The 12,336-nt window shown below is 38.4% G+C and overlaps 1 protein-coding gene across 1 annotated transcript in view; it reads right to left on the minus strand.

Annotated features, from left to right (window-relative positions):
* bmal1b (basic helix-loop-helix ARNT like 1b) overlaps positions 1-12,336 on the minus strand; it is a 40,441-nt gene that overhangs the window by 16,836 nt on the left and 11,269 nt on the right. The window contains exons 3-6 of the mRNA XM_052141676.1: positions 4,014-4,078; positions 1,127-1,274; positions 831-851; positions 388-456 (exon numbers count right to left, since the gene is read on the minus strand). Coding sequence (XP_051997636.1) covers positions 388-456; positions 831-851; positions 1,127-1,266 — 230 coding nt within the window. The 5' untranslated portion in view covers positions 1,267-1,274; positions 4,014-4,078. The remainder of the gene's footprint in view (positions 1-387; positions 457-830; positions 852-1,126; positions 1,275-4,013; positions 4,079-12,336) is intronic.

Genomic DNA, 12,336 nt, shown 5'->3' on the forward strand with positions numbered 1-12,336 from the left:
TTTTGATTAAGCAACTGTTTTCCATTATAATAATGTCCCTCAAAATAATTCAATACATAAATGTACAAAATAATGTACAATTACTATTACCATCCATGATCTTGACATGCTAACAGTTAAATAAGCACTTAATCAAGTCTGATAGCCTATTGGTTAGACATATGGGCTGCCAGATTGCAGGTTTGAATACAAAACCGCTGTAGTGGAAAAGCTTATCGAGTTATCATGGTCACTATTTTGCCCTTAAAACAATATGACTTTGAGCTCCTTTTGTGCTCTGACTCCGTGAGAGAATACGGATATAAAAATGGCTGCAGTACATTTGTCTTAAGGCAGGAACAGACGATGAATTGTCCATTTGGTATTTTAGCATTCACACTCACTGACCGTTCACTCTCAGGGGACTGTATGTGCTGTGAGCTTGGGATGAGGAATCTCATCCATGAAGCCTCAGATCTAAAAGAATAAAATTGTATTTGTTTAAAAAAACAAAAGGGTGGTTCGATAGATTTACACTATTTTAATTAGATGAATAATACGTCTTCAAGGAGACAACGGTTACAAAAAGGTACTGTGGCAGTGCCACGCTTCAATAATAAATTCCATGGTACTTTGACACATACCATGTTCCTGAATGATTATAATATTCAGATGGCATATTTAAATGGTACTGTAATATACTTCAAAGAATGTACCATGGTAATTTCATCAGAACTGGTCTTTTATGGAGTACTTTTATGATAACACCCTGGTACTTTTTCGCAAGGGAACGAAGTGACCATAAACAAGACTAATGCAGTGTAAGTCATTTAGGCCATTTTTATACTTACTCAAAAGATAATCCATCGATTCTGCAAAAACAAAACATTGACTTATTTCATTTGAGATCATCTCAGATTAATTATTGTAACAAATTTTGCCCAGTCATGACAACGGAGCTATAATAAATGTTATTCGATATTTAAAATGCATCAACAAAAACACTTGTGACCGTCACAATCAGTACAATAACTACTCAACAGTCAAATATTTGACCTTTTCCTGCTCCGTAAGAGACGTTATGGGCACACTAAATATAAATGAATGGTCTTGAATAGAACTGGAGAGTCAATGGAGCAGTTCTTACTCGTAGTCTGTGATGCTGCCCTTTCTCTTGCGAGTATACTCCATGCCCGGTGTCGCCATGGAGTTCCTAATCATGTCACTAGAACTGGGCAACATAAGGTCATTCATCGTGGAGGAGATGTCCATTCTTTGGTCTGCCATTAGATCATCTGCAAGATAAAAACATTCATAACACGGCACACTGGAATACTCGATTCTGATTGGTCAATGGTGTCATCTAGCGGTGTGATATTTCTCTGTATCAACAGCACATCTAAGTATCAGACCGTTCATCGGGTATTGCAAGCCATCTGTCCTGCTTCTCGTATCACTGTGCGATCTCTACAAGGAAGCTAATAAAACAATTTTAACTCAAATCACTGTTTCATGTGCATTAATTAATTTATTTGGCAAGAAGTCTTGGAAAAAGATGCAGTCAGACGTTATTAATTACAAAATAAACACCAACAGTACTCCGACGCAAACCGGAGGTGGATTTCAGCTGTTCAGCGATTTCTTTCTTGCCACATAATTACATAACTCAATACAAATCAATATTTTATGTCCATATATTTATTTATTTATTTGGTTAGTGGCTGTGTAATAAGTGGGATCAGTCATAATCAGTGTACAGTCAGTCAGGGTGATACAAGACCGCTTCACGTCGTGGTCCTGATCACCCTGTTGCTGTTTATTTTGCGATAACAACTGGCAGACGCTTTTATCCAAAGCGACTTACAGTGAACTTATTACAGGAACAATCCCCCTGAGCAACCTGAATTTAAGTACCTTGCTCAAGGATACAATGTTGGTGGCTGTGGGGATCGAACCAGCAACCTTCTGATTAACAGTTATGTGCTTTAGCCCACTACACCACCACCACTCCATGGTGCACCACTCCATTGCATATCTAATGCTTTAGCTTCCAGTAACCTATTATAGAACATTCAAAGTAGTGATTCTCAACTGGTGTGTGCCAAAACAATAGGTCTGAAAACCCATGCTAATAATAAAAAGACTATTTAATGACTAAATCATAATAAAAACTAAATTATATAATTGTGCATAGGTGGGATAGCAAAATACATTTTCAAATCTTTTAAAAAGATTGAAGCAAATGATTCCAATACTTTTTGTTGTTGATACTGCAATGTATTTGGGCCCAAATTTATGTCACCTGGTAGAAACTAGCCAAATTAGACAGATGCCAACATGGAGAAGGTTGGGTTACATTCCCTAATATTTGAAAACCATGAACAAAACTACAAACGTTAAAAGACACTTGCAACAAGGATAAACATGGGTTTGTCCTGAGAATTACTGGCTGATTAAGAATAATTAATTAAATATATTAATAATAACAATACTAATAAAAATTCACATCACATCACATTATCACCATTAATAATAGTAGTACATTTCAGAGTCTGATTTTTACGAAATTTTTGCTTACTTTCGTACAATAAATTTGGTACTGTGTTGTGCCGGCATTTGTTTAACTGGAAAAACCATTGTCAGAATTATATATATCAGTGGGGATTTCTTTAAGACTGCAAGGGAAGCTCAGCTTCCCCTATAATGTCAAAAAAATAATGGTCAAATATGTACTATTGTGTAAACAATTTATTGACTAAAAATGCGTTAGAACACGTTCATCTCGAAGACGAGTTCGTTCAGAATCAGCTACATTACATATAGCAGGTCGGCTGACTCGATTTACTTCTCATACATTCCCGTAGTGTCAGTGCATTTCCCTGTTGAAGCCGAGCATCCATTGACTTCAATGGGGCTGCTATGAACAGTTTTTTTCAGTGCTCCGAAAATAGACGGTCATTGGATAAATGCTGCAATTATGTCCCGCCCACGGACGCTCAGCGTCTCTGGGGGTGAATGAGGAGTGGGCTGGCCCGGACTCCGGGCTTCCGCGTGATGATTGGAGGATCTGTCGAAAGACTGCATCTCCTTTTGATTGACAGCGAATCTGTACTATAAGAAGTCACTGAAGCTATTTCGCGCTCAGTCCCATCGCAGATTTCTCAAATGTAGTCGAAAGACAAACTGCTGCAACCTATTTGTTTATATTTGTTTGGCGAAATTGCTAGTCAATTTGCATAATACATTTCACACAATTATACACCACATTCCTTGTTTCAGTTTTACCAAGTTTAACATATTTTGTTTTAGAGCGTTCGTTCGTTCGTTCGTTCATTCATTCATTCATACAGTAGGCTAGGCTAGCGTCGTACGGGTGAAACTGCGCACGATGGCAGACGGTGCTAATATTGTCGACCTGATTTTGGCGAAGCCATTTGAAGGTCTTTCTTAAGAGGAAAAATTTAGAATTAAACAGCACGGCAGATCAACACCTAAGATTGATTTAGTGCAAAAAATAGGGAAAAATAACAGGTCTTTTCAGCTCTCCTGATATGACAAAGTTAGCTGGCTGACTGGAAGTGCTGTGACAAATAAAATGTACTGCTGGCCATGCCTCTTGATGAAACCATCTCACGGATGTGTTGTTTGGTCAAAAGTGGGGTTTGGAGATCTGTCTAACTTTGACAGGGCATATAAAAGACATGAAAAGAGCAATGAACATGTGAGTGCATGTGCAAGATTAAGTTGCATGGGCAGGATCAGGGTTGAGCATGCAATCAATGAAGGTGCTCGCATTCAAGTGACTAAACATAATGAAACGGTCAAACAAGTAGGGCATAATTTACTTTTAAATAAGTTTATAATGTAGGCCGAAAATGAGCTTCCCTCTTTGAAAGACCAGCAGCCGCCACTGATATATATATATATATATATATATATATATATATATATATATATATATATATATATATATATATATAAAGTGAAACAGAATGTAGAAATAAAACAGTAAATGTACTATTCTTTAAACTCACCACAGAGGTTGACGAGGGCTGCTCTTCCTTCACCATCTCTGGAGGCTGTCTGCCACGATGCTTGTCTGCAAGAGAACACAGCTTTGATGAAGCAGCAGATATGAACTCAACCCTGACATTAGCATTTCATAACACAGACACCATAGAGAGGTTTAGGTGATCTAATACGGTAGATGGTCCTGTTGCATATTACACAGTTTACCTTTAAGACAGATAAATAAAAAACAGACAGATACGATCAGGAAATTAAAGCAACTAATCTCAAATTACATTTGAATAAAGGCACAATATAAAATAAAATAAAAAACCCCAACAGAACAGTGAATAGGAGAAACAGGAGTTTTGCATGGAATATTCATAAAACTTATTGGGCTCTATTTTCATGAACGCGCTAGACTGTGCGCTACGCCTTATCCAATTTACGGGAGTGCACTAAATCGAAGTGCAATTTTCATGCAAGCGTAATTGGCCATGGGTGGGAGTGTTTTGGCTATTTGCGGGTGTATGCAATCAAACTGTGGGTGTATTGTATTTTCATAAAGTGGCACTGAGCGCCATTTGCTATTTTCCTGAGAAATAGGTCCTTGTGCTAAAACGTTTCAGCAGTATGTATAATCTGAGCGTAAAGTCTAAAGTCATAAAATCATTACCTGTATTGGGGATTCCATCAACAGATGACATAAATATCGAACACTTTTAAAACTAACCATGATTTGTTTTTCAGTCAATCAACAGTAATAATAATACTAATAAATATAGCTGCAGGCAGCAACACCAGAGCCAAGCACACCAACGCCATGTATGGAAGTGTCAATAAACATCAGTGATTTTGACTAAGAAAAGCAGCATAAATATTAAAGTAGAATTGGTCAAAATACAATCTTTTATAACTTTGACCAGTAGGTGGCACTGTCTCTAAATGTATATGGTGAGGTCAGGGTATGGTCATAATGACACACACAAAGTTTCATGAATATATGGCAAAGCGTTGCAGAGATACAGCCTCAGATGCTTTTTCAGGACACTGTATTTTAAAAGATAATTTATAAATCCAAATAACTTTACAGATCTTTATTGTAAAGGGTTTAAAAAATGTTTTCCATGCTTATTCAATGAACCATAAACAATGAATGAACATGCACCTGTGGAACAGCTTACAGATGGTAGGCAATTAATGTCACCGTTATCAAAACTTAGGACACTAAAGAGACCTTTCTACTGACTCTGAAAAACACCAAAATAACCATGCCCAGGGTCCCTGCTCGTCTGCGTGAACATGCCTTAGGCAGGCTGCATAGAGGCATGAGGACTGCAGATGTGGCCAGGGCAAAAAAAAAATGAATGTCCATACTGTGAAGTGCTACAGGTAGACGGGAAGGACAGCTAATTGTCCTCGCAGTGGCAGACCACGTGTAACAACACCTGCACAGGATCGGTACATCCGAATATCAAACCTGCGGGACAGGTACAGGATGGCAACAACAACTGCCAGTTACACCAGGAATGTACAATCCCTCCATCAGTGCTCAGACGGTCCACAATAGGCTGAGAGAGGCTGGACTGAGGGCATGTTGTAAGGCAGGTCCTTACCAGACATCACTGGCAACAACGTTGCCTATGAGCACAAAGCCACCTTCGCTGGACCAGACAGGACTGGCAAAAACTGCTCTTCACTGACGAGTTGTGGTTTTGTCTTGCCAGGGGTGATGTTCGGACTCGTATTTATCATTGAAGGAATGACCGTTACACTGATGCCTGTACTCTGGAGCTGGAATGATTTGGAGGTGGAGGGTCCATCATAGTCTGAGGCAGTGTGTCACAGCATCATCGGACTGAGCTTGTTCTCATTGCAGGCAATCTCAATGCTGTGCATTACAGGGAAGACATCCTCCTCCCTCATGTGGTACCCTTCCTGCAGGCTCATCCTGACATGACCCTCCAGCATGACAATGCCACCAGCCATACTGCTCGTTCTGTGCGGGATTTCCTGCAAGACATGAATGTCAGTGTTCTGCCATTGCCAGCAAAATGCCCAGATCTCAATCCCATTGAGCTTTTCTGGGACCTGTTGGATCGGAGGGTGAGGGCTAGGGCCATTCCCCCCAGAAATGTCTGGGAACTTGCAAGTGCCTTAGTGGAAGAGTGGGGTAACATCTCACAGCAAGAACTGGCAAATCTGGTACAGTCCATGAGGAGGAGATGCACTGCAGTACTTAATGCAGCTGGTGGCCACACCACATACTGACTGTTACTTTTGATTTTGACCCCCTCTTTTGTTCAGGGACACTGTGGCAAGGCAGAGGGCGGGACCGGGTCGTGATCATACACACCCGGTCCCTTATCAGACTAATCAAGCCTCCGAGAGGGATAAAGGTCGACTGCGGAGGATTGTGCGGGAGAGATAATTTACGGACATGTCCGTCGTGTGTGTTTGTGTCTGTTTAAGTTTTATATTAAAAATATTATTTACATGGACAAGCCGGTTCTCGCCTCCTCCTTTCCATTGACTGCTTTACAGACACATTATTCCATTTCTGTTGTGAGTGAGTGAATGAAACGTGAGTGAAACTTTGAACAGGTGGTGGCATTACAGAGTATGTGTTAGAGACACCAAATTTGGATCAGATACATTTATTGAGATTTTGATATGGGACTCTTATGACAGCAGAACTTCACAGCTGCAAGCTGTCACTCGAGTCTCGTTCAACACTACAGCAGCAAGCGCACAAATCAAACATTTCTTCACTCCACACAATGCCTTCTTTTTACACCAAGACAAGGATATATTACAAGATTAAAATTGCAGCTCAAGAAATCATGATGAGGTAGGTTTTAGAGATTGTGACAATGTGGGTTTATCTGTCATGGTGATCCTCATTCATTTTCAGCATGAATCTGTAACTGTGGGCTCTTATGACCTCAGTTTCTAAGTATGCATATTTATATCAGTGCCTACACTATAAATCTTTGTAAACATCCACGTTAAGTGCAAATGTTTTGACCTGCCTATCACGATTGTGAGCATTTCTTCTCTTCTAACTGAGAGATTAGTCCAAATCTGAGAAGCATCCTTAAAGTGATAGTTCAGCCTTTAATTAATATCATTAATTAAATTATGATATCATAATTTCCTCGCCCTCATTTTCTACCAACCCAGTGAAACTTTCTGTATTCTGTAGAATCAAAAAGATGTTAGACAGAATGTCAGGGACTGACAGTTTCAGTCACTGTTACCTTTCAAAATATTTTAAGGGAACAAAAATGCAGTTAAAGTAAATGATGATTAAGGCTAGCATTCTGTCTAACATCTCCTTATATTAATAATTCTTCCAAAAATGTAAAATTCTCACATCATTTACTCACCCTCATGCCATCCCGCGTATTGTTTTTTTAAAACTTCTGCCGAACACCAAGATTTTTAGAAGAATATCTTAGCTCTGTTAGTTTATACTAGAATGCAAGTGAATGGGAACCAAAACTTTGAAGCTCAGAAAGCAGATAAAGGCAGCATTAAAGGAATTGAAATGAAACTGGCTCTCTCTATGTCTGCAGAAGGGATCTGATAAGTGTGGGTGAGAAACAGATCAATATTTAAATCCTTTCTTCCTTACAAATCTCCACTTTCACAGTCTTGTTTTTGGTAATTAAATTATTTGTGCATAATGCCACCTACTGGGCAGAAAGGAGAATTAAAAGTAAAAAAAAAAAAAAGAAGGACTTCTACATTATAAAGTTATATAAATGTATCTGTTTCTTACCCACATTTATCATATTGCTTCTGAAAATCACTGGAGTCTGAATTACTTTTATGCTGCCTGTATGTGCTTTTTGGAGAGTCAAAGTTCTGGTCACCATTCATTTGCATTGTATGGGCCAAGAGAACATTTTTTTTTTTTTTTAAGTAATTGTACTTTTACTTGAGTAAAGCTTTTGGCTCCTCTACCCACCTCTGTATATATTATATATATAGTATATTAGGATGCAGACGGTGCAATAACCTGAGAAAATCCTCAGAATTAAATTGCACAAGACCCAGCCCATTAGCTCGGTGCATGCACGTTTTTTTTTTGCCAACCCTCTTGCGCCTAGACTTAGCGCATGCTTGAATAAAAAATTCAGAAAGACATGGCCTCTGACTTATTGCATAGCGCCGTGCTTAAGGGACAGCACTCTTAAAATAGGGCCCTTTAAGCTACACAGATTGGCACGACTGTCCTAATTGCATCATCCCAGATACGTAAAGAAAGAAACTCATGCAACATATTTGTAGATGGATCACGCATTTTTTTATCATTTAATTTCTTTTTCCTATGAGGTCCACTTATAAATGTTAGTGAATTATATTATAAATATATGCACCAAAATCATTTTGTGCATCAGGATTCTTAAAAAAAACATTTCAAAGTGATGACTGGGGTGGTTTCCAACTGTATGTAGGGTTTCGAACCAACAGATGTAAGCGATTATATTATAGTTTATCATAGTATAATATCGGTACATTTTCATAGATGTATGTTGGTTTATAACTATTTGATCACTTTAAGAACACATACACTCACCTAAAGGATTATTAGGAACACCTGTTCAATTTCTCATTAATGCAATTATCTAATCAACCAATCACATGGCAGTTGCTTCAGTGCATTTAGGGGTGTGGTCCTGGTCAAGACAATCTCCTGAACTCCAAACTGAATGTCAGAATGGGAAAGAAAGGTGATTTAAGCAATTTTGAGCGTGGCATGGTTGTTGGTGCCAGACGGGCCGGTCTGAGTATTTCACAATCTGCTCAGTTACTGGGATTTTCACGCACAACCATTTCTAGGGTTTACAAAGAATGGTGTGAAAAGGGAAAAACATCCAGTATGCGGCAGTCCTGTGGGCGAAAATGCCTCGTTGATGCTAGAGGTCAGAGGAGAATGGGCCGACTGATTCACTGATTCAAGCTGATAGAAGAATAACTTTGCCTGAAATAACCACTCGTTACAACCGAGGTATGCACCAAAACATTTGTGAAGCCACAACATGCACAACCTTGAGGCGGATGGGCTACAACAGCAGAAGACCCCACCGGGTACCACTCATCTCCACTACAAATAGGAAAAAGAGGCTACAATTTGCAAGAGCTCACCAAAATTGGACAGTTGAAGACTGGAAAAATGTTGCCTGGTCTGATGAGTCTCGATTTCTGTTGAGACATTCAGATGGTAGAGTCAGAATTTGGCGTAAACAGAATGAGAACATGGATCCATCATGCCTTGTTACCACTGTGCAGGCTGGTGGTGGTGGTGTAATGGTGTGGGGGATGTTTTCTTGGCACACTTTAGGCCCCTTAGTGCCAATTGGGCATCGCTTAAATGCCACGGCCTACCTGAGCATTGTTTCTGACCATGTCCATCCCTTTATGGCCACCATGTACCCATCCTCTGATGGCTACTTCCAGCAGGATAATGCACCATGTCACAAAGCTCGAATCATTTCAAATTGGTTTCTTGAACATGACAATGAGTTCACTGTACTAAAATGGCCCCGACAGTCACCAGATCTCAACCCAATAGAGCATCTTTGGGATGTGGTGGAATGGGAGCTTCGTGCCCTGGATGTGCATCCCACAAATCTCCATCAACTGCAAGATGCTATCCTATCAATATGGGCCAACATTTCTAAAGAATGCTTTCAGCACCTTGTTGAATCAATGCCATGTAGAATTAAGGCAGTTCTGAAGGCGAAAGGGGGTCAAACACAGTATTAGTATGGTGTTCCTAATAATCCTTTAGGTGAGTGTATATGTGATGTGTATATATATAAGCTTGTTCTCAAAAAATAAACAAATAAATAGATAAATTGGAAAGAGAAAAATATATTATATTATTTTATATTATATTAATAGTTTGTTCACAGAAGTACCTGTATGTTGGCCTATAACTATTTGAACACTGTAAGAACAAAACTACTGTAGGTGATGTATGTACAAGCATGTTTTTAATATTCAGCTTGTGTATATATATATATATATATATATATATATATATATATATATATATACTATATATATATATATATATAATGTATAAGAGCAATGTTCTAGCGAATTATATATTTTAGAACAGAGCATAACTAGAGAAATGTATATTTACTATAGACATTTCCATAATTTTTTTTAAATGTTGCTAATTTCAGCGATTTTTCCAGGCCTGGAAATTCCAACTTTAACATTCCATGATATTTCCAAGCAATCCCTGAATACAGTTGCCGTATTTTTTTTTCACTCTGGGGGATGTTTTCACTTCTGAATGTTTCACAATGTCTTCACAATACATCGAGCTCTTTTATCTCAAAAGAACTGGGAAAATCTCATTGTCATTATATGACCCCTTTAACTAATTATGTGCATGCCCCCCAAGCTCTCTCTCTCTCTCTCTCTCTCTCTCTCTCTCTCTAATTCAAATGAGCTTTATTGGCATGACTGCATACAGTGCACAATGTTGCCAAAGCATTGATGTATAAACACATTACAAACATAAAAACAACAACATGTATATACAATAAATGAATAATAATGATAATAATAATAAAATAAAAATAAATACAAATGAGAAAGTCTCTCTCTCTCTGTCTCTCAGAGATCCCAAGAGATCTATTCACCAAACAAAACAAATGGTTATCCAAAGAACATGACATCCTGAAAGATAGGATAATTTTTTTGTTGTCATGAGACTGGCGTTTTCTCTGGGCTGTTACCTGTCTAACACTCTTATTCTCTTTGACCTAATCATTATCTTTGACCTATTTTTCACCGACTTACTCTTGATCCAGGTAACCTGACAGACCCAGGGTGCCGTGAGACCCAATTAAACCTGCTATGTAACACACTGATCTCCCCATGTCGCCCCCTCCCCCCGCCCCCCCACCCGTGCCCATACATTCAATTACGTGCAGGGACAAGCACTGGCTGTTCTCTTACGATAATAGGTTAGCCACCTGTCTCTGTTCAAGTCTTTAATTTGCATAGTGAAAAGTGAAATTAACAGACAGAGGCACTGATCATGTAAAAGGTGTATATAATATAATTTGAGTAACCCAATCTCAAATCACGACATCTTGAGGCAAAGTCCATAGACTCATACATATGTATTTTTCCTGTAACTGTCAAAGCTAATTAACCAGTATTCATGTTTTATCTGTGTGTTAGTTTAGTTTGTGTTGTAAATTAGTCAATAAAGTTTTGTTTGTATTCAGAGAGAAGTTGACTCCCTTGAATCTTAAGATATACTCTCATTGCTCAACAATATTTCAACATGTTTGTGATATTATTTTCTATGGAATGATTTTCCGGACATTATTCAAAAGGAATTGCAAATTGTATTTGCAATTGCGTTTTCAATTTGTGGACGCATAAAATGTGACATAATCCAAACGCAATTGCAAATCGCGCATTACCGTTTGCATTTTCGTTTAAGCGAACGCACAGTGACTGCCAGATTTCAAATGGAAAAGCAAAGTCCGTTTGCAACTGTGTTTCTCATATCTTACGAGTTTTGGCCCTGTCATATTTAAATAGCAATTTCAATTACCACGTCTGCTTTTTCACTTTCTCAGTGTCGCGTATGTAGCCAGCCAAAACTCAAATGGAATACTAATTCCCTTAGTATTTCCATTGATGCCTTACACGGAAACCTGTCAATCAGGGTCAAGGGTGGGATTATGCTATGGGGCGTGTTTGTCTTGGGAAGAGACGTCACTCACAGTTGACGGTCAAGATCAAATAAACCGGCGTCTGTTCAGGGCATCACCTCTTTATTTATTTTGTATTTATTTTAATGTTTATTTGACAGGGACAAATGCATAGAACATTGCTTTATAAAGAATACAAAGTAGATGCCACGCATACATGTTTCTAGCCATGACTAATTTGCAACCCCTGTCCCTGGTTAGGCTTATAAATTTAAAACAAAAATTACAGAGTATTGAGTTTAAGATTTATAATTAATAAAATACATACATCAAATACATCCCATATATGAAATAAGATATGGGCTTAAGTAGATGTAGAAGTCACTATAAAACAAAGTCTAGACACATTTAACAATACAAGAACACAAAAGTGTGCATATGTCTGTGCGTGCTCACATATGCAACATTATGTTTGTATGCATTGTGTTATGTCCTGTACAGTCAGTGTTCACAAAGTTGCTTCAGTTTCAGCCATTGCTTTAAATGTGTATTAAAAACCTTGAAGTCTGTCAATGTTTTAATTTCAGATGCATTCCACAAATGTATGCCTCTTACTGAAAATGATGTCTGACCAAATGTTGTTCTACGTTTT

Source organism: Xyrauchen texanus, chromosome 1, assembly GCF_025860055.1.
Source record: "Xyrauchen texanus isolate HMW12.3.18 chromosome 1, RBS_HiC_50CHRs, whole genome shotgun sequence".
Taxonomy (NCBI): domain Eukaryota; kingdom Metazoa; phylum Chordata; class Actinopteri; order Cypriniformes; family Catostomidae; genus Xyrauchen; species Xyrauchen texanus.